General features: G+C 38.6%; 1 protein-coding gene across 4 annotated transcripts in view; it reads right to left on the bottom strand.

The window, feature by feature from the left end:
* FMN2 (formin 2) overlaps positions 1–26,121 on the bottom strand; it is a 227,799-nt gene that overhangs the window by 140,499 nt on the left and 61,179 nt on the right. For all 4 annotated transcript variants that reach the window (XM_067535849.1, XM_067535852.1, XM_067535851.1 and 1 more), the window contains exon 5: positions 22,883–22,944. In XM_067535849.1, the coding sequence (XP_067391950.1) occupies positions 22,883–22,944 (62 nt within the window). The remainder of the gene's footprint in view (positions 1–22,882; positions 22,945–26,121) is intronic.

Below are 26,121 nucleotides of genomic sequence, written 5' to 3' on the forward strand. Positions count from 1 at the left end.
AGTGTTGCTTTTCAAAGATGGACAAAGAACCACAGAGCACTGGATAACAAGTACAGCAACTCTCTTTTTGTGGGTAGGTGTAATAGAAGAACTGTGCAAGTATTGAAATTTGCACAAATTTTCACTGAGTAAAAACATTTTAAGTATTTCTTTAGTACACTATTACTGTCCAGGATGGGTGGACTACTGAATGTTACATTTGAATACATACTAAACTAACCATTCACTCAACAATGGATAAAGGAAAAGAATATGGAATCAATCTTTAAAAGAATGCAATTATGCTGGTTTCAAGACCAAGTTATGAATGAAGAAAGTACTGCATGTTGAATACAGTAAGCCACAGAGCATAGCATTTCAACTAGTAGAACCATAACTAATTGTAAAGAAAAATGACAAGAAATAAGACAAAATTAAGAACCGCTTCTTCTCCACACCCAAAGTTCAGAAAGCATTGAAACTCCCATGTTTAAGGGTATAAAACGACTATTAACAAAAGGGATTAGGGAGAAGGTTCCTTTATGAGAAGGTTATTCCCTCAACAGCCAACTTTGAAGCTTCTTGCAGCCTCTTCTGAAGCATCTGGTACTCACTGCTGTTGGAAATGGATTACTGGAGTAGATGGACTATTTAATGTGCCAGTTTCTACGTTGCTAAATGAATACCAGTAATGGAGTGTATTCTGTTTAAATCGAGATGTGTTTTATCAAAATGCATCACAAGGAAATAATGTAGCCCAGTGATAGCAAATGGTAATGCCTGCTGCTTAATCAGCGCAGTGATCCAAAGAACTAACCAGGCAGTAGATACATCAGAAATTCTGATATGTAGTACTTTAAACCAGACATTCCCAGAAAAAGATTTAATGGAAAAAGAATGCTAAAGTTGAATATAATTTTTATTCACTGCTGTGTTTCATTAAGTTTTTAGGATTTTTTTAATGGTATCCTCTTTTGGTTGGGATAACAGATCAGCAACAGGGAGCCTGAGTCAGGTAGATTATGTTTTACCATCTGTTTTACATACATTCAGGAGATGTGAGGTTTATTCTCCTCTCTGCTACAGATTTCCTTGATGTCCTTGGGCAAATTACAACCTCTTTGTGCCTTTACTCTCCCTTCTGTGAAATGGTAAACCTCACGGGTGAAATTCAGGCTTCATTCAGGAATGTTTGGGAGTTATTCAGATATTATGGCAATAAGTACCAGAGAGGCACCTGTAAATGAATATGAACCACCTAACAGAAGACTAGCCCGTATTTGTCTCTCAGTTGGGAAGATAATACTTGTCATCTGAAACTTTGACACAAGGAAATATTTAAAAAACAATTTTCTTTGTTGCAAGCAAAGTTCTCACTACCAGCTGTGGAGTATTAATGTAACATATGTTCATAGCTTACTAAAACGGTTTCCATGGAGTTGTTTTCTGAACATAACATTTCAGGTATGTATTTATCTTAGGATTTCCCAGCTCTCCTAAAGCGTTCACTAAAATTAAATAGAAACAAGTGAATTTAACTGCGAATGATGTTTACTCTGGAGGAAACTACATCAAGTTACAAGACTCACTGTCTTACAGAAAGCCAGAAGAGTAATTTGGATAAAAAATTATGAATACCGGCAAACAGTTCTCCCTAACAATTTTAATGTGTAGGTAACAAGTTAAAGCAGGGCCTGAATCATCATATATTTGTCTAGAGGTGGACTGAATCTGACAGAGACCAGACAGCTCAACTAATAACTACATAGTGCTTTAAACAATAATCTGGAAAGAAAGGCTAAAAAAAGATTGCTTAGCTTCTTGCTTCAAACTCAGTTACAGGATACTCTGCTGGTATCTAATTCATTAAGCATCCTATTAAAATTAAATCCAATTTATTAGCAACATTTTTATTGAAAAACTTTATTATAATATAAAAGGACAAACATTTTGGATTAGAATGTGATAAAGTATGATGCAAAGGACAAATATTACAAAACTTCATCCATCACCATTATTCTGGTGTATATACAATACAGTAAGATCAATTTCTCAAAAAGATAAAAAATAAAATACATACGTACTAAGATTATTATATATACAAAATACCTATAAAAATCATCAACTCTTAAGAATTCACTTGAGAAATATGACCATCCATTCTCAGCCATTGTAATATTCACTGGCTGACACTTTTAACTTATCTTATATGTACATTATACTTAACTGGCCATTTTAATTAAAGATATAGCCTCCCAATTTGTCCCTAAATGAGTAATTTCATCCCTGCCAACCATAAACCTATTTTAACCAATGGATTTACATCAGAGATTAACTTGCTCCATTTTATTTGATACTAATACTGTAAGAATAATCTCTTGGGGAAGAATCACAACTGTTAATATTAATTAACACACAGGACCACTTCTAAGTCTGCTGTCAAACATGTTACCATATCCATGAACAAAAGTTAATTCTTGCACATTAGAATTCCTCATGACCTGCAGGAGGGCACTGGAACTCAATATTGCACAACAGAATTCTTTGCAAAATTTGTTGCAAAAAAAGAGGAATTTTAAATCTTCATGGTCACAATGAAAAAAATGTCATTGAGCAATTAAGTAATGTGTTAAGCAATTACTCAAAGGACAAACAAAAATGGTAGTTTAAAGGAGGTCATCTTCAAATGAAGGTGAAGTAGAATTGTATGCCAGCATTTTGGAGATTTTTTTTAGCAGTCTTTTGAGATCGGAGGTTACATAATGAGGAAGGAGAGCATGGATTTCTTGTCCAGTCGTTACTGTTTTAAAATGAAACAGCCTACCAGGATCTCATAATGACTGTACAATCTGAACACATGTAACCTGGCTCTAAATATTCCGATGAGTGTCAAGAGAGACTTATGCCAATTAAATTTATTTGGGAAAACAGTATTTATATGCTTTGGTTATATAGCATTTGGAATCATTTTCTTTAACACTCACGCCTTTTCCAAGATTTGTCTCAAGCTAGAACAGCTTGCCTCAGTTAATTTTTTCAGGCATCTATCCCTCTATAAAGGAGATGAAAGGATTGTTTCAAGAAAACAAGACAATGACTTTCAACATACAAACTGGTTTGGTTTTTAAACATCTCCCTAGAATGTCTTTAAAAGATTAATATAGTTTATATAATCTAAAAATCTCATTAGGGGAAACGGGAATTCTTCCTGTGAGTTCAGCCAGAGAGAAAATATTGAATCATTCGTATCTTTCAATTCTGTAACATTCATACCAAGGAAAAATTCCAGAATGGTTAAGAATCATTTGAATATGGGGCATATAATGGCTGCCCGCAATTTGAAATGCCAATATATTTTGTCTGGTTAAAATTATGGTCATTGACCCTTCAGTTCTTTAAAAAGATTTCAGGATCTGCTTAGTACAACTGAAGTTTAACTACATGAATTTCTATATCAAATAATTCAAAGAAAGGTTAAACCAAACTACCTTTGATTTAAGAACAGGTCATTTCTGTATGTTTGAGGTAAAGACATTTTTCACCTTGCCTTTTAAGATGACAGCCCAAAACTCTTTTAACCCTCCTTTCCCCAGCAAAAAACCTCAAATTTCTCCCCCAGGCTTTGGGTTTGCCTTCCCATGGCAAACAGTTTTAAACCAGAGACACTGAAGAAAAACCAAGATTTGTGTAAATCACAGCAAGCTTTTGATATCCCTCAGTGGGAAGAAAGATTAGAAGCATTGGTTGATGTGACTTAAAAATTGGAAACTTGTTCATGAAAATAGAGACGGAAGAACATTTTCTTCTGCACATGTAAACACAGATGAAAGCAGCTTCCCAGGAACCTGAAAGGTTTGCCCAGGTAAAAGACTGATCATGGAAAAGGTCCACTTTAAAGTCCAAAGGACAACTCCACAGAAAACTGTGTGGTTTAAAAGATGTTTGAGGGACCTCTGTCTTGCTTAGACTTCTTACCCAGGACCTGGGTACTTTGAGGTAGTCTTCTTTCTGTAAAGGAAGAAAGAAAGGTGGAAGCTTAAGCCTCACTTTGTCCTGGTGAGATGCAGCATGTATGATTCAAGAATAGGAGGAAGCAAATATGTATGTATGCGTACTAAAACACATTCCCTGAGATATAGAATTGGAGGGATAGAAAATAATGTACCTTTCGCCTCTGAAAATAAACAGAACTTAAATCAAAGAATCTGTAATATTTCAAGAATAAAACCACACTACTTTCTACCTTTGGAAAATAATAGTTTCTAGTATCAGAGACTAAAAGCCACCAAGCTGCATTTGTCCACATCTGAGCATCTCCAGCAATTTGTTACTTAGTGTTCCAGTTGAAGTTGCCTCTTAGTGCCTAATTAAGGATCCCACTCAACGCCTACATTTTTCAAGTGGAATTTTAGCCAAAACTTTATTGTATTGGTTCTATCTGGTGTGCAGCAAAAAAGGCACTCTTTTTAAGCATTCTGTGCCCAGAATAATATTTTTTCCAGGCAAAACCGAAGACAGGCTTGCAGGTCTTGCTTATCTGTGACAATACAGCACAGCGTAACGTTACAGTACTTTCAGATAGGAAAAATTGATAACCTTGGAGCATTAGGAATCTGAGACATTAATTAGTTTTAAAATCTATTCTGAGAGTCCTGCAGCTCAGCATAAAGAAAGCAGACATGGTATTTGGCAGCTAAGTCTCCAGAGCTGGAGCTGTTGAATGTTATTAAATGAAAAATACTACTATTTACTGAATTTTTTTCATGTTCAAAACACTTTACAAAATAGTATCTAATTAATCCTCTCATATGCCTTGCAACTTAGATAAATATGTACTGTTCTATTCTAGTTTTACAGTTGGAGACACTGAGTTAGCAACTGACTAACTTGCCCAGGGCTTCAAGAAAAGTCACAGTCTGAAAGCCCGATTCCCAGTCTCTTGCTCAAATTACTAGACACCTTTCCTCTCCTAATACATTAGCATTCCAAAGGGTTGGGAAAGGAGGCAGTACCCTGAGGAGTATAACATACTCTCTAGGCTTTGGTTATTCCTGGGGGAAAAAAAACAGAGATTAGTTCAGAGGTAAATGTTTTAATAGCAGTGGAAGATTTACTCTATTTCACTTGTTAGATAAGTCATTGATTAAAGACTCCTGAAAAATAATTTTGGTCCAACGTTGCTGACAGAATGAATTCCTTATAAAAAGTGAAATATAGTTTTTCTTTTGTGCTTTCTGGCTTTGAATCCTGTATATTTAAAGGTTTCCTGACAGCAAACATTTTATCAAACTGAGAGAAGTTCTGATTTGTTTATTCTCAGTGACATCTGACAAGCAATGATTAGCAAAATAAGCCCCTCTGTGCATGACTGTGCTATTCGATGTAGGTTTTTATATCACCTATCCATGCTCACTACTTCAGTATCGGAGTATCTTTCACTGATACCTTAAGCAACACGGTTAACATCTGTCACGTGTTCGTTCTCTCATCCTCTCCCAAGGGGGAGAAGAGTGAACATTGGAGTATTTTGTTATGGGGTATTTTGTTTGCAAATATAGCAACATAGATGCGTTTGTTACAGAAAGCAAGGTCAAGGAAATCCACCTGACCTTTGGAGTCAAAGGTGGTGAGGTTTGCGATGATTCTTAGCTCCTGAGGGAAGTCTCAGGTTTGCCCTTCCGAAAGATGAGCTTTACCCTTGTTCCTTAGTGCCAGAGGAACGATACTGTGTACCACAGCCTTTGTCCCAGAGCTTTAGGCAATCTTTTAAATATTTTAGTCCAAGGTCATTGAGCAACTTTGAAGATAAGAACTGAGACCTTGACCGTGGCTCAATATTCTATGGGAAGCCAGTGTAGAGAGTGGAGGACAGGTTTGATGTGCTCATGAGAGTCCACGAGGCTGAGGAGATGTGCTGCAGAGTTCTATTTTAACTGGAATTTTCTATGCACAAGAGGCTTCATGCCAATGTATGTCACATTGCTATATTTCAGCTAAGAGGTAACAAAGGCATGAACAACAGGTCATGTCATCATCTACCAAGATGGGACAAAGTCTTTTAGCCAATCAGAGATGGCTGAAAGCATAACTTGCAGATGTCTCTACGTGAGATAGCTTAGCATCCGTGAGGAATCCAAGATCACCCCTAAACTACTGACTAATTATGGATTCATGCCTTCAACCAAAGGCAGAGCACTCTGTTAACTCCCCAAAATATTTCCTCTGCTGATCAGCATCCTCTGTCTTGTCTAACATTAGTGTTAACCAGCTGTTCCTCACACCATTTTTAGGATTTCTAACGGTGCTAAACAGATTTTAGGGAAGGATAAGACTTCACTTCCTGACACTGATGTATTCTTTTAGGTCACAATTGTGACATCTACAAAGAAACCCGGAAAGATGGAATCCCATAAACTAGGAAAAAGGGGGTTAAATAAGCCCCTTCTATGTTCTTCTATGTTTACAAGAAATCCAAAGGTTTTTAAGCCTGGTCTATACCTAAAACTTACATCATCCTAGCTACATTGCTCAGGGCTATGAAAAATTTCACACAGCATGTCATGTGGATTAGGTCGACCTGACCCCTGCTGTAGACAGAAGTAGGTCGACAGAAGAATTCTTCCATTGATCTAGCTACCTATAGCAGTGGAAAACCCCTTCCATCACTGTACTAAGTGTATACACTACAGCGCCACTCTAGCACCTGTATTATAGACATACCCATAGTAGAGTGCACTAGGAATGAAATATGCCCCTTTAGGATTTCTCCTAACTATACTACAATCAAGAATCTCAAACGGGGTTTATTTTAAACCCCAGACGACACAGATGAATCAGTTGTCTTCTCACCACTTTAAGCACTCTGGGAACAAAACACCAGCCAAGAATTATCATCTTCCACTGACGTTGTACTTCCCTCCAAGATAGCACAAGGAATGTTTTTTGTAACTTGAGTGAACAGCAATGCCAAGGAGGTTTTTGCTTAGGTTTGTTTTTGCCAGGAAGTATCCTTTATAAACAATAACTTAAGTCTTTGAGGCTGCTCATCAGATATAGTGGTGTAGTCACACACTGGCGAAGAGGTTTGAAAACAGGGTGGAACAACCAGTGGATTTATAAAACAAAGTAGCTTGTCCATCTTTTCTATATATTCCTATTTGGCCTGGAAACTGCCTTAGCTACTGTGTCACCCACTCCAATGAGAAGAGTGTACATATGTGGGAGAAGGAGAGATTAGTCTGTACTGGGTTTGAACCCAGAACCTTAACTTGCCCACTGTTGCCCGCTCAGATGTTCCACTAGTGACCAAAGAGAGGCTGCCACAATAGGGCTAGAAAAGCTTAAGTCTTCTAGCTTATGAAGTAACAATATCATGCTTACCTATGTCAATACTCTGACTATATGGTAGTCCTGCCTCTTAATGCAGCAGATGGGCTGAGAATGAAGTACTTCTTAAAAGATCAGGAAATGTGGCCTGTTGGTTTTCTTTCCTGCTTGATATGAGGGTGATCATTTCAATCAGTGATTTACATAAGTCATTTCCCTTCTTTGCTTCTTTTATGTAAATTTGTCCTAGGTGGGTAGGTTTCATTTTTTGGTTAGGAAAGTCCAGAAGTTTTGGCAAGGCTTTTATTCATCCCAACTAACACCTCATCTGCCCTAGGAATAGAAATGTAGCAGAGTCTGACCTGCCATGGACGCAAATATTTTGGCACACTTGACAAAGAAGATGACCCTCGACAAGCTAGGCTACAGACAAATTCTCTTTTGCCAGTCTTTGATTCAGTTTTAGGCAGGCCCCTTCTGAAGATGTTGGACTGCCTAAAATAGAAACAAAGACTGGCAAAAGAGACTGGCTATTTTTCTGTAGCGCAGCGTGCAAAGGGTTATCTCCTTCTGTATGTATTAAGAATAATAAAGGCAAGTGTGTTGTATTGCTTTTAATATATGGTCTTACTATCCACAAATTAATTTCTTTTTGGTTAGGAATTATTTTCCTAACTATTAATGACTGGAGCCTTCTCTTCTAAACTGGTCATGTTGAGGCAGCCTACATATGAGAAGCCCACAACCCCCTTTTAATTTCTTCTCCTGATGCTCCAGCATTGGGATGCAGAAGAAAGTGGTCAGGAGCTTGAAGGGTTGACTTTCCCTCACATTGGGGCAACTGTCCAGAGCTTGTGACATTCAGACCCCATAGCCAAGAACTCTATGGAAAGCTCAGGAGGATGAGCAATTTCCAATCTTCAGGTGGACTGCTGAGACCACAGAATCATAGGAGGTCCCCCAAAGGCACCACTGTCTCAGGCTTGCTATCAACAGGTTCAGGCAGGACAGCCTTAGTCACTGAGAGTCACTCCACCAGTTTGGTGGATTAGAAAGATCAGATAGGAAAGTACTTGGTGTGCCAGACATACCTTCATAATATGCTAAAAATTCTTCTGCATCAGGAGTAGGCAGCAAGGAATATTTACAGCAATGTGGTGTATCTTCCCTTACAAGAGGTGATTGGTTGAGTGTTCTCTCACAACCCTGAAGTGTGAGCCTGGTATTATGAAAAACCTCAGATAGGCAAAGGTTGGTGGAGCAGAACTGGTTCTGCAGATTTGTCCATCACCAAACCTGAGGCTGAGTCAATAAGGTTTCTCTAGCTACTCCAAGAAGCGGATGAGATGGGAGACCATGTTAGAAGTGAGAATAGAGGCCAACATGAGCCTTGCATCACTGAGCATGAGGTCACTCAAAGAAGATGAGCCTTATTTATGTCTCTGTGGGTGCTCAAAAGCTTCTTGGTATGAGGGTCTGAAAGAGCCTTACTTGTCATTTTAAAGAGCAAGGTGACTATACAAAGGTAGACGTTAGTTACACTATTCAATATACAGCTACATACAAGGTAAGGCCTACCAGTTTTGTTTAGCCTTTACATTGTTTTTATACCAATATGCATTTCGAAAGGATACTGTCAAGCTCATTTAAATTAAAATACTTTACATACAAGTTCTCATCTTACAATGAATAGTTTTAATGATTAAAACAGAAAGACCATTAAATGTGTTTTATATTAAATTATTTACCTTGCTTACATTTTGCAGTTCTAGTCTTAGATAATAAAAACAGACTAGAATGTAACTATAAACAAATTAAACCAACTAGTCAATCTTACTTTTAGGTTCCCACTCTGTAGCAAAATACTGTAGCAAAAGCCCAGGGGATTGATATGAATAAATTCAATAACATTTCCCATTGAATTTTCCTCATTAAGTCAATGGAATAATTTATACTGGTCTTAAAATTTAGTCAGAACACTTATTTTTACAAAGAACAGGGCTAGGCAGAAATCATTAAAATCTTCAACAATGTAAATGAAGTGATCCCTGTGCCAGACGGATGCAGGCAAGAGAAGAATCAGGGTCCTCACTTCTGGGCCAAATTTGGCTCTAAGGAGTTCTACTTAACTAAGTGAGTGTAACAGCCAAATTCAGAAATCAGCTCAGGTTGTCCTGCCGAAGAAACGTGCTCAGAAGAATTTTCTTTCAGGGAAGAAACATTCTTTGAAGAACATTTTATGAAACTTGTTAAAACATGGTTATTTTTACCTTAGATTTTATTGGTACTTCAGATTAGGTGTATGCAGTTGCTAAAACAGAAAATTTATATTTTACGATTCAGGTACAAAACCAATAGATTATTTTTTTAAAGGTAATCACAACTATAATTGAATAGAGAGAACTTAGTATATATCACTATGCTAAAACTTTTTAAATGGTAGTGATGACTATATACCAGCTCCCTTCATTTCTACTCCTCTATCCAACAAGTGAGAAGATCCACATTTAAATCAGCAGTTTGATAGTTTATACAAATTTCTCTTTGGGAAGCTCTTAAGGGTTTCATTTTAAATACAAAAATTAGGTTTAGAGATAAAATACTGCATTCAGCTGTTAATGACAGTGATTTATACATGTTGCTATAGACAGGAATGTATATGGAGAGCTGAGCCCCCATCCTGCACCAATATCCACACTTCCTGCACTTCTCCAACCCCCTCTCCAGCACACACGCATGCGCACACACACTTGCTCACCCCATATTCATTAGCTCTGCACCAAAAAAGGTACAAGAATCTAAAAATGTTATGAGCAGCTGATGTTTGGGGAGGGGGATTGTGCATCAGGAAATCCTTGACCAAGTGTCATTTAAACTGCTATGTTACATTATAAAAGAATATAAAATAGTTGAAACAAAAAACATCATTTCAAAACGAGAAAGTCAAAATTAAACATTTCAACCTAATTGAAATAAAATGCTTTGAGATTTTTTTTTCAAAACAAAATTTCATCAAAATAGATACTTTCCTGAAGAATGTTTTGATTTTGTCGAAATAGCATTTTTCTGCTTGGAAAAAAAAAACCTCTTCAGTCAAAAAATTTTCAGACAGCTCTAAGGCAGAGTGCATTCATTCATTGTTTAGGAGACAAGCTCTCCAACAGCATGAAAGGAAGTATCACCTGCATAAAAGTTGTATTTTGAATCCTATTGGCATGGACCTAATTATATATATTCCTAACTCTCCTTCAGTAGGGCAGCATTGCCATTCCCTCTACCTTCCTTAAATCTTTCTTGTGTTATGCAATAGCAGGAGGGGAGAAGCCATGAGAGAGAAATCCAGCATCCCAAGAACTGTGGGTATGATAGCTCATTTCAGCAATTGAGCTATTGAGAAGTGACTGTGCCGTCACTCAGTTGAGCTGATGAAATTTTTTGAACACTTTTTTCTGTCAAAAGTTGTCTTTTTTGAAAGCAAAAAGTTTCATTTTTTGTTTCCTCCTCCTCCTCCTCTTTTTTTTTTTTTTTTTTAATTTTTAAATGTTTAGTGGCTAAATGAGAAAAGAGCAGGAAAAGAAAAAAGAATGAGTCCACTATTTGTACTCCAGTTATCTCTATTAATTGACCAGTAGATAGTGCTAGAGGCACTTTCTTTATCCTGTTTAACTTCACTTCTCCTGACCACCAGCTATGACAGATCCAAGGTGGAAAAAGATGCAGGGATAAGTACAAAATTAATGTCTTCCACTTAAACATTTTGATGTGCTATCACTACACCAGCCCAAGACAAAGGCATAAAAAGGTTCAAGATCATTCAGGAACCCTGTCTGCCCACAGTCTTAGCATACTGTGCTGCTTAGCTGACTCAAGGGTGACAGGGCAGAGCTTTCCAGAGATGTAAAGTCTTGGGACTTTTATTTTTAGGATTTAGTTTATTCTTAAACTTTGAGAAATGTTCCAATTCCCATTTAGGGTCTTAGTCAGGTTAAACACATTAGATGCTGATTTATTTTTCAAGGCTACAGTACTAACCCAGGCACCACTTTCTGAATCAGAAAAATATATATTTATTCTCATTGCCGGTTCTGCTGGGGAAGACCTGCAAATTTCTTTGCACTCCCCTTACATAAAGATACATAATTGCCATCTAGTGGCTGAAAGGGGGCACTTCAGGATGCTGTCTTTTTAAGCTCTCACTAGTGTCTCTTTCCCCCTTATTTCTGACTTGTGCTTGCATTACTTGTTTTTATTTTTCATTTAAGGCCCCTTAGGACTCCTGGCATTAGTAGAAACCAATAGCTCAACTGCAAAATTTAGGTAGTGACAGCATAGGAGAAGAAGAAATCTCTCATCTCCTGCAGTTCTCCAATCCCCTTCTCCCCACGTTTATTTTCTTAGGGAATCAGCTTGTGGAAGTAAAAGATTCTAAAGGGACATCTTTAACTTATTAATTCTCTTAAAGATGTAAAAGACAATCTTGATCCATTTGCTTTACAGACTTGTGAAACATGAAATATTTGCAAGGATTTCTCAATAAACTTTATAAAACTATACAGAAAAGAAGACTAAAAACTGAAAAGTGGATGCTAGTGCTAATTAAGTAAAATATATAGTTACTTCTTAAATTGGAAATCACTATGAAAACAAGAGCAAGAGTTCTGCAGGATTTCTAAAGGGAAAGACCAATAAAATACATTCCATAGCTTCCTGAGATTATTCTTTAGGAAAGTTAGATCCATCTTTACAGGCAGCTTTTCAGTGGTGTTATAAAATCACCAGTGATGGACAGAAAGTGAACATTTGACCAGACCACCTTAAAGGCCTCACTAGAGATAACCACCTGGATTAATCCATCTGCAAGGAAGCTACCTCCCTTGCTGTGAATCTGCTACTGTTGCCAGACTAAGCAAAGGCTTTGGATTTCAGTCTTTCACGTGAATCTTTCAGCAGCAACTGTTGTTGGGTCTGGGTCATCCACTGAGTCACACTGAATGCTTCCTTCCTTACTATCCATTTTTGATTAAGCATGGGGTTTGTTATTAAATATAAAAAGAAAGCTGTTCACCTGGGTAAACTCTCTCAGCCCAGGGCTGAGCAGGCCAACTTTGACATAATTTATTTGATCTACAATTAGCATAAACATCTATATTTTCCTCCCAGCAAAACTTGGCTTTATTTAGTTCATGATGAAAGCAAAAAGATTTTTAATTAGTTTTTTTGTTTTTTAAATAAAACACTAAAGCCACACAATCTCACTCAAGACAGTAAGGAGCAACTGGAGGGATCATTTCCAGGTTGGGATTGAGGTACTTGGGTATGGTTCTGTGGAGAAGCTTGAATTGCTATTGGACTGCCTGGGTTACGGCTATAGATCAGCTGTTTTAGTTCCCAAGGCACATGAACACATTTGGAAAAGTAAAGTCCTTTTAATCTCAAAATGCCAAATCCAGCTACATTGGTTGAGAGGACAGAAGATTGGCCCACTATGGCCCTCGCTCTGAAAGATCTCATCGGTAAGACAGTTGCAACTGTTAGAACAGCAATGGGATATTTTCTTTCCAAAAAGACAGCCTGTCTGACTCCATCTGGAGTCCAGTACCAGACAATTAAATCTAGGTGACCACTTTGAGCATAGCTTTTATAGCTTGCTGCCAGTTTAGTATTCTGAAATCTACACAGTAATAACCATGCTTTCTGAGGGAACAAAGTGTCCCAATGGCTATAATGATGGCTTCCACAAACCTTCGCCTCCCCACTTACCAGAGGGATCCAGGCAAAGAGTGAAGGGATCAGGACCATCTTGGTGCCTCCTGGTTGAGCACTGGTTGAGCAGCTGAATAAGGAACATGATTAGAAGCCAAGCAAGCAGCTTAAACAGAGCCACCAGCCACACATTGCTTTCCTGCTTCAGCCTCTCCACTAGGGAGCGTTTCTGCAGTGAGCACAAAAGTCTGGTAAACGCATCTACATATGCACACATACACCCCTCCCCTCTCTTCCAGTCTCTGCTGAACTCTTCAGCTCACCCATGCTAGCTCACTCACCCACAGCACATTGCTGGTCTTATCATACAGACAGACAATCAGGCAGGGGTAGCTCTTGGAACATCTGTTTGGTTTGTTTTCCTCACCATCTTTGTCCCTGGTCACATGCAGCCGGAACCATTTTCCCTCTTCAGAGAGATCTTCCATCAGCCTCAAGGGTGGAGAACCACTAGTCAGTGGAGATAACCCATTCTCAAACAAGATGTACGATCCAAGGATCACTCTTCCCTGAATTTCAGGGGACTGTTTTGACCAGACTAAAGCATGCATTCCTTGTGACAAAGCTATTTGGATATGATCTTATAGCAACACTAAAGGAATCCCTTGACATTTACAACTTCTGTTTTGTGGCTCACTTCTTCAAAATCAGATGACACACTAACCTTTCAAGATGTCAGAAGTCTGTTTGTTTTTTAAGTCTCAAGATCTGAAGCTTCTGGTTACCACTATGTTACAACTGTTAACTTTTATTCTTTGCAGATTGTTACCACCAAAGGTTGGTGCAAAGTATTACAAACAGGGCTCCTCATCTGAACCAAGAAGACCGTGCATCATCAGTGTACTATAGTTAAAAATATTTTGGGAAGATGCTCCAAGAATCAGATGTATAATCTTTTAAAATAGAAAAGTATACTGCATTTGGCAAAATGTGTCAGGTAATGTGAGATCTTCAAAGCTAGATTTTTTTTATTGATATTGTTGGAAAATGCATCAATAGATCATGCAGTGCAAATCTGTCTTTAATATCTAAGAACTGCCAAAATTATTTTTTATTGTTTAGCTGGTAGTACTTGGGAAAGAACAGTATGTTCCAAGAGGACCTATAATTTTGGTTGAGGGATTATTTGTTGGTTGGGATAGACATGGACCAAACAAGTCAATAACAGAGTCAAAAATTCTAGGGCATAGGAAATTCAGAAGTTCTTGATGACAAAGTATATAGATGCGAAGGCAGTTTAATACTTAATGCACACTGTCATATAACCAAGATCTTTAAAAACTGGACTGAGCCAGCAATGTCGTTCCGCTTCCTGAAATAGGATAAATCATCTTTAGCAAAACAAAAAAAGATGAATTTCATTTGGGTGGTCACCTTTAAATAAAATGCCTTGCACCATAATATTAAATATGCAATATTCTGGATAAGCTCTCAAGTTGTGTCTAATGGAGAAATATCAAAATATTTAGACAGGGGAGAGTTTAAGTTATCAGTTTTTTGGTACTATAAGAACTGAAGTTTTTGTGGGGGTTTTTTTTAGTATCAAATATCTACTATCTTTAGTATCTGGGTTGATACATTATAGAGCAAAAAAACAGGTTTATATGCAATGGTGTTGCAATTATAAGACACATTCCTTTCTGATACAACTCTTAGGTTCTTGGCCATAGAACAAGACTTTTTAAACGTTAACTAAGGTAGTGGGCTGAGAGGGGTAAAATAGTCAATAGCAGAAGAAACTGGTGCTTAAAATAGTCTGGAAAAAAGTGAGTGGTCTATACTTTTCTACAGAAATGAAAGTGACATCGCATCTGCCTGTCCTCCCGTCCCCCATCAATTCTGCCCCTATCATTTGTTTCCTCCAGCCTCCCCAATCAATTCTGTCCCCCATCTGTTCTCCCAACCCAAGCCTCTTTCTGCTCCTTTTACAGCCCCATGGGCTCTTCACTCACATCTCCCAAGCCCCCTGGGGCTGCGAGGCTGCAGTGGGGTTCCCTCTCTCCCATCCCACGCAGGTGTTGCAAAATGGGGGAGCAGAGGAGCTATCCGATTGTTCACAGGAGAGGAGGGAGCAGAGCAACCATGAGCTGCTGCATTCTTTTTGCTTCTTCTCCCTGCTTCCATAAGAATTGTGTCTTCTCCTGCGGAAAGGAAGGAAAGAGCTCTGCCTCCTTCCTGCAGCAGCTCTGATTGGCTGTTCTAGCAGAGGAGGCAGATAAATGAGAAAACAGTCAATCAGAAGGGGGTTTCTCCCAGGCAGGGCTGAAATATACACCTCTCAGCAATTTAGCTCAAGATGTAGAAATGTTATTTGCCAGGTATGTGACCCCTTTTGACCACATACACTTTATACAATGATGAGCAATGCCACTCAGAGGAAAGAAGTGGCCAGAAGGGAAGTATGGTGCTTGGACAGAAGCCATCTTGCCATCTCTGGATTTAGCGCTGGGGTTGGAGTTCCTGAAGTAGCATGCTCTGAAATTTGAGTCCTCCCTCATTAATATAATCCTCCTACTATTGGTGAAACATGGTGGAAAAATTTGGTCGAGACTGTAATATAAAAATAGCTCTGTTTGTCCAAACAGGGAAGACCTACAGATCTTCATGGAAACAGTAAGAGCAAAGGGCTCTGAAAATCCACTATAGCAGGTTTCTCTTGTTGGTATTATATTTGTTATCTTCCCCATTTTTGAGAGAGAGTGAAAGAGAGCGCACGCAAGCACCCGTGCATTTTGGATAGATGAATTCCAGTCTTAAGTGAACTTTTAAAATGAAAAGTTAGAAAATATACTGTAGGGACTAAACCCTGAATGGCCAGGGAAATGGATCGGATGACCTAAAAAGGCTTTTCCACATCTAGCTTCCACAAATGCTTTGCAGGTTTCCTAAAAGGCTTTAGTTGAGGAGCATCCTGCTTCATTTAGAGATATTAGTCATCAATTAGCTATTTTAGGTGATTTTAAATTGCCATTATTATGCCACAATTGTATATATATGCTTATATCATACATAGTTGATTATGTTCTATACAATCAAGGTACAGCTTTTGCCAGAAAAATAGTCTATAAGAAGCCTTAGTTTCAGACTGCTATCAATTTCACATCAAGGTTCTTTTCTTTGTCAATTCAAAGGGAAAAAATCTATTACTTATCTGAATGTTAGGCTGGTGACATAACCAGTATAAGAAAAAGAGGTGTCAGATCCCAAATGGGAACATGCCTCATTGTATCTCCATACAAGTTCCTTAGAATGAAGTAAGCTTTTATATGAAGGGTGGGATACTTTCCTTGATTTTAAACAAAAAAGAAAATAAATTTTAGTATGCGCCACAGTTAAGAATAGTTTGTGACTTCACAGAAAGTTTGGAAACCTTGTTGACAAATTTGGGATAGTACCATGAACGCTGATATTTGATCTATACACATATACTCTACTTCAACTTTCAAAATAAACCAGGATGGAGAATAAACGATCATACTGGAATCTATAACAAGAACTCACTTTTCACACAAACAACTGGATGACCTACCCAGGCAAGTCTTTATCTCTGTTGCTTCCAGAAAAGGAAGCTACTTTGTGACAGAGAACAGTGGAAGACGGGCGAAGTCACCATTCTGTCAGTAGACATTAGTACTTACTGATGGAGATTAAGAGCTCTAAATACTTAATAAATCAAATTTAATAAAAATATATATCTGAACAACAAAAAGATCCTAGGCTGAGATTTTCAAAGCCTGCTGGGTGATTTTACTACATAACTCATTAATTTCAAAGGGATTTGTGTGGCTAAATATTCCAGTCAATTCTGAACGTCTCAGATCCAGTAAACATTACATTAAAGGCCTGATCCCATGCCCCTTTTTCAATCAATGAGAGTTTAGACAGTGAGGGATATGGGCTTAAGCCACAGTCCAAAAACATACACAGCATAAAACCTTCATTACCACACTTGCTAAAATTAAACTAAAATTATTAAATTAAATAAAAAGCAGAGAAAAGATGAGAGGAAATATAAGAAAAGACAACACAGGGGAGATACATTTAATTATTCAGACACGTACATGTTTCCATGTAAAACTCAGGTCCTGGAGTGTTGGAAATATGGGAGTAGGGCAAATAAGAAAGAAAGAGACAGACTGACCGACCAAACTGGACCTGAATTTTCAGTTATATGTCATGTTTTAGAGAATCTAAAAATGTACCACCACCAGTGAAAGAAATTAATTTTTTATATCTTCAGCTGAACACTCATTCTAAGACTTCATTACCCGATCTTCAGTTTTAGGAAGGATGGGATTATTCTGTTTTCTGACCATCAGTACTTATTTAGCCAGTTTCTTTGTTCTTTATTTCTGAATGGAAGAGTCAGGAAGAGGTTTGAAGTCACATTCTCAAGGCCACAGAATATCATATTTTCCATAGTAAATGTAACAATCCACCCTGTTTTGTTTATTATTTTAAAAAATTCCTAATTGTCTAAATGCAGTAAACCGGTACTTTAAAACTTTTCTTAGTAACAAAACACAATCACATCCCCATTAAACCTGAATTCTTTGGTAAAGTAACAAGGTCCTTAGTGCTGTTTGTTGTACTTCATTTTAATGAAAAATGGATGAAGTGTTAGGATAACAAACAATGGACAATGAGTAAATTTTCCTAGAGACCGCCAATTTTTAGAGCTTTTTTTTTTTTTTTTTTGGTTGAATGTTTATTGAAAAACAGATTCAAACCATAGGTACAAATCAAATTCTATAATTAGAATAATCTTCTAATGATTTATTGGGATTGAGAATAACTGCCTTTCAGAAGATATGGGGAAAATAATTTTTTGATGAAAACCTGATTGACTTGAAGTAAGAATAAAGGATACCTGAGACTAAGGTACTTCACCATTCCTAGTAGTTGTATTTACAATTCATTCAACTAATGGCTTCTATAATTAAAATCTTGTTAATTATGGAAAGTGAAGAACATTTAAATAGATGCATTCTAGTGTTTCATCATTCAGTTGTTTTTCTTGTAATACAATACTAAATTTCTAAAGTAAAAAAATCACTTGTCACTAGATCAAATTTACAAATAATTCTGATTGTTAATGGCATGAATTTTACTCAGCATTTCTGGTTTTCTGTCGTACTCTAATAATTTACCAATATTCTTCATAAATATCCTTTCTTAATCAAAATATATCAATTCATTTTAGCAGAGATGGTTGAACCAGAAAGTTATTTAAAAAACAAACAAACAAACAAACCCAGAGACACTTGAAACTTTGTCCATTCCCTGTTCCAAACCAGTTGCAGGGTTCAAATCACTTTAGATAAGATCCTTTTCTCTTTCTAGTTTTACAGATTGTGGTTGCTTCTTCCTCACAATCCTCCAAAAGATGCATACTCTTTTCTTCATGACTCTCCAAATAACTTAATATAGTCACTCATTATTTGGACAGGTCCACTACCTTTGATCTTGGAGCTTTCACTCAAATGGGTTGGCATCTTGAAATGCCAGGATTTAACATTCCTTATTTTCACCATGTCACAAGGCAACTGGCCCCTATAAGAGGGAATAGGGTTCTGCGCATCTGTGACTGATTACCTGCTCCCCAACTGGGCTTAAAGGAAGGTCCCTGGGCCTTATAAAGGGAGTGACAGCAGATGGGGAGAGACTAGCCAAGGATGACCCTTAACTCAGAGAGGGAAGGAGAGAGGAGAGCTGCTGCTGAAAAAAGCTGAGGAAGCTGCTGGAGGAATGGCCTAAGATTTCCTGCAGTGTTCTCTGCCAAACCTTATTGAATTAAGTTTAAATATTTTAGGAGTTTTTTGTATTAAAAACCAAAATGCTTATGTATTATTGTGGAACTGTATGTAACAACTCCAATGGGGAAACATGACCAATGTAATCCCTGGGAAGTGTTATGGGCTTCAAAGGACTATTTAAAACAAACAATGTGCCAGCCAAGAATGGACTTTTGGAATAAATTAAGAGGGTTTTTCAGGCAATCTGTAGGGGGAGGTGTATGCAAATATACCCCTCTGGTTTTGCAAGAACTCAGCCTTTTGAAGCTTCGCCCTGAGAGGACCTTTGTCTACTGATAACCTGCTACATGAGGAGGACAATATCAGAGACCCGAACTATATAAAGGGGTGATGGGTGTGCTCATTCAGAGCCAAAGGAGTTACAAACTTGTAACCACAGAAAAATTCCTTGATGGGGTTTGAAGGACTGTTCACCTGCCAGAAGCCTAGGAATTAGGGGTGATCTCTGGTAAATTTATTAGCATGCATGTAAGTGATTTTAATAGGTTCTCTCTAAAGTTTTCACCTTAAGAATAAATGTGCTTGCTTAGAATGGACACTGTGGTAACTTTACTGGGGGAAATTACACTGCTAATAGCTTCTGGAGATAAAGCAAAGAAGGCCTGCTTTCAGCGTTGGCAGAGAACTGTGCAACCTGGGGAAAGGGAAAGAGACGTGTGTCTCCGCTCAACGGCAGTGACCGCTCAGGAGCCTAGAGTAAGTGTCCTTGATGGACCACAGTGTCCAGAACTGTTACAGCGTGTCCTGATAATGCAAACATAGGTCCAAGAAAGAGGCCAGTGCAAGGAGAGAGACAGAATCAGCTGAGACCTGTGCCTAGCAGCAAGGCTTGGAACCAAATAAACTCACTAAGGAGGAGCTGTTTAGGAAGAGACATTATTTTTAGAAGCTTGAGAGACTGGGATCAAGAGACTACTTTGGGTTTATTTTATGTTAATAAACCAATCCTTAGAAGTGGAGTTGTTATTGACATAAACCTCTACAGATCATTTGGGAACCTGGGAAGGGGAAATTAAGACAAGGCACCACAGAGCCACACTCAACCAGCAGGAGCTGCTACAGGGTAGGCCAGCCCTTTTACACATCCAAAGTTAGCTCACTTCAGATCCTCACTATAATATATTACAGAATGCATCGCCAATGCTGAATATTTAAATGAAGGTTCCAGTTTTACTTATGCTGATCAACTGCCATCCATACTCAATTTCTTGAATTACTGTTTTACATTATAATGTCTCCTGTAGATCCCGATAAACACCACAGTGGACTAACTCTGCTTACTTTGAAAATCAGTGATAAAACTACCATTGATTTCAATGGTAGCAGAATTAAACCATTGCTGAGTGCTTTTGAAAATCCCAACCACTGTAGCATACATTTGAGTCTTAGTGAATTGAAAGTTTAACGAAAACTTCTACTGCTGCCCTAATCTGACAAACTAGACCTATGGCCCATTGCTTTCCCATGCAGAAACATAAACAACGGTGAAGCCTTCACAAATGTTAAGTGCCAGGCAGGATGCGGGAAATGAGGAGTAGGAGGAAACAGATGAGATATACATTTAAAAGTAATAATGGGAGTTTGGTGGAGTAGAGACTAGAAGAGTAAAAAATGTCCTGCTTTCCACTAAACAAATTCCTCATGCATTTAAGAGTATATACTTTTATTCATATATTTCTGTAAAACATGCAATAGTCTAAAAAGAAAACAGGAGGTTCTTCAAGCTAGGGGGCTAGGGTCAGTGATTGAGTTTCTGGTATTTAGTATCTCTCACACTCACACTCTCTTCCCCCAATTCCCCTCTCCCCCCTTCTTTGACCCTCTCTTTCTCCCTCCCTCCCTGCTTTGGCCTATATATTTGTTTTATAGTGAAATAATATCTTCACTATTTTTCATTGAATAGATGCAGTCTTCTGTTAGGATGAACATGAAAGGTCAAGATTTTCAAAGGTAACTAGTGTGATTTTGGGTGCCTCAATTTTTGGTACCCAACCTTTTGTTTTTCAGAAAGTGCTGGACACCTAAACTAATCAGGTTCCTTTAACATGTCTCAAGTTAAGTATCCAAAATTGCTTCTAAAAATAGTTTAAGAGCTACTTCGGTGTGAATCATAGAATCATAGAATATTAGAGTTGGAAGGGACCTCAGAGGTCATCTAGTCCAACCCCCTGCTCAAAGCAGGGCTAACCTCAGTTATATCATCCCAGCCAGGGCTTTGTCAAGCCTCAGCTTAAAAACCTCTAAAGATGGAGATTCCACCACCTCCCTAGGTAACCCATTCCAGTGCTTCACCACCCTCCTAGTGAAAAACCCTTTCCTAATGTCCAACCTAGACCTCCCCAACTGCAACTTGAGATCATTTCTCCTTGTTCTGTCATCTGCCATCACCGAGAACAGCCTAGCCCCATCCTCCCTGGAACCCCCTTTCAGGTAGTTAAAGGCTGCTATCAAATCTCCCCTCATTCTTCTCTTTTGCAAACTAAACAAGCCCAGTTTCCTCAGCCTCTCCTCATAAGTCCTGTGCTCCAGCCCCCTAATCATTTGTGTTGCCCTCCACTGGACTCTCTCCAACTTGTCTACATCCTTTTTGTAGTGGGAGGCCCAAAACTGGACACAATAATCTAAATGCGGCCTCACCAATGCCGAATAGAGGGCAATAATCACTTCCCATGATCTGCTGGCAACGCTCCTCCTAATGCAGCCCAATATGCTATTAGCCTTCTTGACAACCAGGGCACACTTCTGACTCATATCCAGCTTTTTATCCACTGTTACCCCCAGGTCCTTTTCTGCAGAACTGCTGCCTAGCTCGTCGGTCCCCAGTCTATAGCTGTGCATGGGATTCTTCCTTCCTAAGTGGAGGACTCTGCACTTTTCTTTGTTGAACCTCATTAGATTTCTTTTGGCCCAATCCTCCAGTTTGTTTAGGTCCTTCTGTATCCTATCCCTACCTTGCAGGGTATCTACCACTCCCCCCAGCTTAGTGTCATCCGCAAACTTACTGAGGGTGCAATCTACCCCATCTTCCAGATCATTAATGAAGATGTTGAACAAAACCGGCCCCAGGACCGACCCCTGGGGCACTCCGCTTGTGACCGGTTGCCAGCTAGACATGGAGCCATTGATCACTACTCATTGAGCCCTATGCTCTAGCCAGTTCTCTATCCATTTTATAGTCCATTCATACAACCCATACTTCTTTAACTTGCTGATAAGACTACCGTGAGAGACAGTATCAAAAGCTTTGCTAAAGTCAAGGTATATCACATCTACCGCCTTCCCTACATCCACAGAGCCAGTCACCTCATCATAGGCCTTTGTCAATATTAGCCCAGAGGGACAACTTATATGTTCATGTACATTCCTTCAAACATAAAACCAACATATGTATCTGACCTCTACTCTGAAAATTTCCATAAAAAAACACCTTTGAATTTCTCTATTATGGTCACACTGCAAAGTTTTGCACATGCCACCTGACTACAACATGTACTCTGGAGAATCACTGACCAAGGAGCCAGCGAGAAAGCAGCTCTTTCTAAATGGTTAATGTTATGCAAGAATTGGGTACCATTATTCTGTGGAAAAGTCAGACAGGTACAGGTTCATGAATTCTAAGGACAGTAGAAACCACTGTGTTCATCTAGTCTGACCTTCTGTATATCACAGGTCAGTAATACCAGTTCATAGAAACTATCTTTTCAAAAGGACTATTTTCAAACAGTCGGTAGCCAAAAATCTCTTTGTGTAAATATAGAATGTGGATTATCCATGAATATTTTGAAATAATAAATTAATACAAAATTAAGAAAGAAAAAAATACATTTCAATATATTTGCACCACCTATATTTATTCAGTCTTCAGAAACATAAGAATTGCTTTCTAAGTGGCTAACGCATTGACTTCCAAATCACATTACAAAAGAAGTGTAACACACACACACACACACACACACACACACACACACACGATGTTACACTTCCAACCATGGTCTTACCTGAACCCGCTGCACATCCTTTATGCATTGTTTCTGTTTTTCCAAGATAGCAGCTTCAAACGCTAGATTGAAAAGGAAATACAGATTCAGATTGTTTTCAAGAGATATTTCATTCAATATGGTGCTTAATTAAAGGGTATCTTCTTAAATATTTCATCTGCTACATATGAATAAACTTCACTGTCACCATCAGCAATTTATTTTCCCTTTAGTCAGAGATATTTAATAAGAGCATAGGCAACCCTCCAGTGGAATACCTCCCAGGAAGGATAGGATGAATAAAACTCCCTGGAAACTTCCTACACTTGGTTCTTCCCATAGTATCCCATTAAGAAGTTGGCCTAGACACTTGTGGAATAGACATGAGCTCTCCTCAAACTCTACAGATCCTGGGTGATCACAGGAGACCAGTGAAATCCCCCCACACAAACCCCCTATTTTTGGGTGACTGTGGAACCCTCTGCTCCATCCCCCCCCCCACACACACTTACTTTCAGGCTTCCTGCATACAATAACATCTATGGGACACCGCCCCCCACCCCTCTTAAAAAGGTGGTCCTAGGCATTAGGGCAGCATGGAAAAGTAAAGATTAATGCAGCCTGGTACAACATTACAATTTTTGTCCCCTTTACCATGGGGCTTGTGACAGCAGAGAGAAAGGTAATGGAATCTTCACTCCAACCTTGCCCCCAGCTTTCCCCATCCCTAGCGGCTCTTCAGAGTCTGGGGTACATGGGAGGGAACAGTGCTGTGAAAGTGGTTGACCTGAGCTGCACAGAACCAGGGACATCCACACTCAGGATTCTCTCCTAAAACCCTGACTTTGGAGGTTGGATTGGATTGACTTCCCTTTGGACTTCCCTTCCCTGTCCTCCTATCCCAGAATTAATTCACCACTCAACATCGTGGTATGGAATTTGCTATAAAAAAGTTTCAGAAGTATAAGGCCATGTGCCACTTGCCAAACTAGCTAAAAAGTTAAAGCAATAATGAGTTTTCACTTCTAGAAGTAGCCATTGTCATAGTCTCCTGCACTAAGAATCAGGAGAAAACCCAGTGGGAACAATTATCAGCACTGCTTAGCTAAGCCTATGCCTTTAAAGCAAAGAGTCATTTTGCTACAATAGAATATAGCTTTAAATAGAACTACTGCTCACCAACAGTCGTCTCTGTGGCAATGATAAAAGAAAATATCAGTGAGATGAAGAACATTTCTGTTTCTTTTCCCTGGCAAATGAACATTAAAATATTATGCTAACAAGAACTGAATTCTCTTGCTTATTTTAATGACAAGATAACCATTGCTCTACCAACATTAGCTTTTTATTAAAAGGCAGCTCTCAAAAACATTTAAATCAGTTAAAATACTGACTGTTGGTTATGTCAAAAAAGTTAAATGGAAACCTTGATTCTGGTAATATTTGTTTCAGTCAGAAACACATACTGTACATTCCAACTTTGTTTCTACAGCGCAGTATTTGATTGCATGCTGGATAAAAGAAATTACAGATTGTGCTGGCAAGGATGAATACGTGCAACCACCAGTGCACACACTGTACTTGAAAGTCATTTGCTAAATCTTTAAAGAGAATAATGAAGATTTTCTATTTTTATTTAATTATTGATGAGAGATGGTCTTGTGGTTAAAGCACAAGATTGTGAGTTGAAAGCTCTGGCTTCCATTCTCTACTTTCCAAACCTCATTTCTGACTTTAAACAACCTCTCTGTGTCTCAGGTTCCCATCATGATATGAGAATATCTGCCTACTTGGCAGGGGTGTGGTCAGAGATTGTTCATTAATATTTGTAAAATATTGTGACGTGGTGCTATCGATAGTTAAAGTATACTAAGCAGTTTATTTCTTTAATCGGTACATAGAGAATGGAGGGAACAAATCATTTTGACATTTCTCAGGGGCAGCACTATACAGTGAGCCATTGTGTTGATGGCTTGGAAGACGACCACCACCACCTGTGGTCCATAATCATCGGTATGATCACTCCTAGACATTCTATCCCCATACATCCTTATCACAAGACATCTTGGCATATTAATCATCTGTTATAGATGAAACATGCAATTCAAAAGCTGCAAAACCAGTGGCGGTCACATTTCAAGGCTACATGTTGAGTATGTAAAATTTGAATTCTTCTTTCCCTTCAATAGCCATGACATTCTTCTCCACAATAGCATCTTAATTTTACTGGAATTGCTCTGGGAGATGCAAAGCTTGGTTAATTTGAGCTACTGTTGAAATGTCTCTGACTTGGACAAGTTTCCAATTTGAGTGTATATAACATCACTCCAAGTAGTGCCTGGATTGACCATATAAATCAGTACATGTCCGGGACTGGAAGAAGCAAATGCCATACCATGCCCAATTGACATTCAGCCGCTCCACTCATTGGAGGAGCACTAGAGGAACTTTAGAATGCCAACAGTGACCTAGACACACATAATAACTAGGAAAAAAACAAGCAGAAAGGCATTGCCTCTTTTCAGTAGAAATTGTTAATACCTCCCCCAGAGGGCAGAGTGCCAGCATCTCTAGAACAAGCAGCTGTCAAGGCCTTTGCTCAAGAATCTCTCTTGACAGACAATCTGTTTATATAACAAAGTCCTCTGAAGTCCTCCCTTATGTTTGTTTTTCATTTTGTGTTTCTGTTTTGTTTTTTGCACAAACTCATTTAGGTGATGATAGCAAAGGAACTCCAGCAGAATCTAGAATTTTCAGATTTCCTTGAGGCTTTTGAATCTAGTTTCAGACTTTGATATGGTACAGGCTAAAATAATCAGCAAGGAAGCTGACCTTTGCCCCCCAAGGGTTATGCTCTTGGCTGATCTCCCAGTGATGGGCAAAATAAACATGGCCACCTATCCTTTTTTAGAGCTATCTGCAGCCTTTGATAACAGTGATAATGGGGTTTGTTGAACTATCAACAGAGCCTGGCATAGCAGGTTCTATTCTACCCTGGCATAGCAGGTTCTATTCTGTGATCTCAAAAGAGATCCCAGAAGGTGGTATATGGTAACTACTCATCTATTCCAAGGGCTCACTTGCTTTCTCATGGTTTTTTCACAAAGTTCTCTTCTCTCATACCTCCTGAGGTTGCCGGGGACATAATGAGACTACATGTGCTGAAGATCCAATGTTATGCTAATAAAACACAGCTCTGAGTCTCTTTCATCTGTAGATTGGAGCATTTCCCCAGTGCCTGGTTAAGTAGAGATCCAGAT

This window comes from Emydura macquarii, unplaced genomic scaffold (assembly GCF_026122565.2).
Source record: "Emydura macquarii macquarii isolate MOO-44397 ecotype Brisbane River unplaced genomic scaffold, CSIRO-AGI_Emac_v2 contig_3517, whole genome shotgun sequence".
Lineage (NCBI taxonomy): Eukaryota > Metazoa > Chordata > Testudines > Chelidae > Emydura > Emydura macquarii.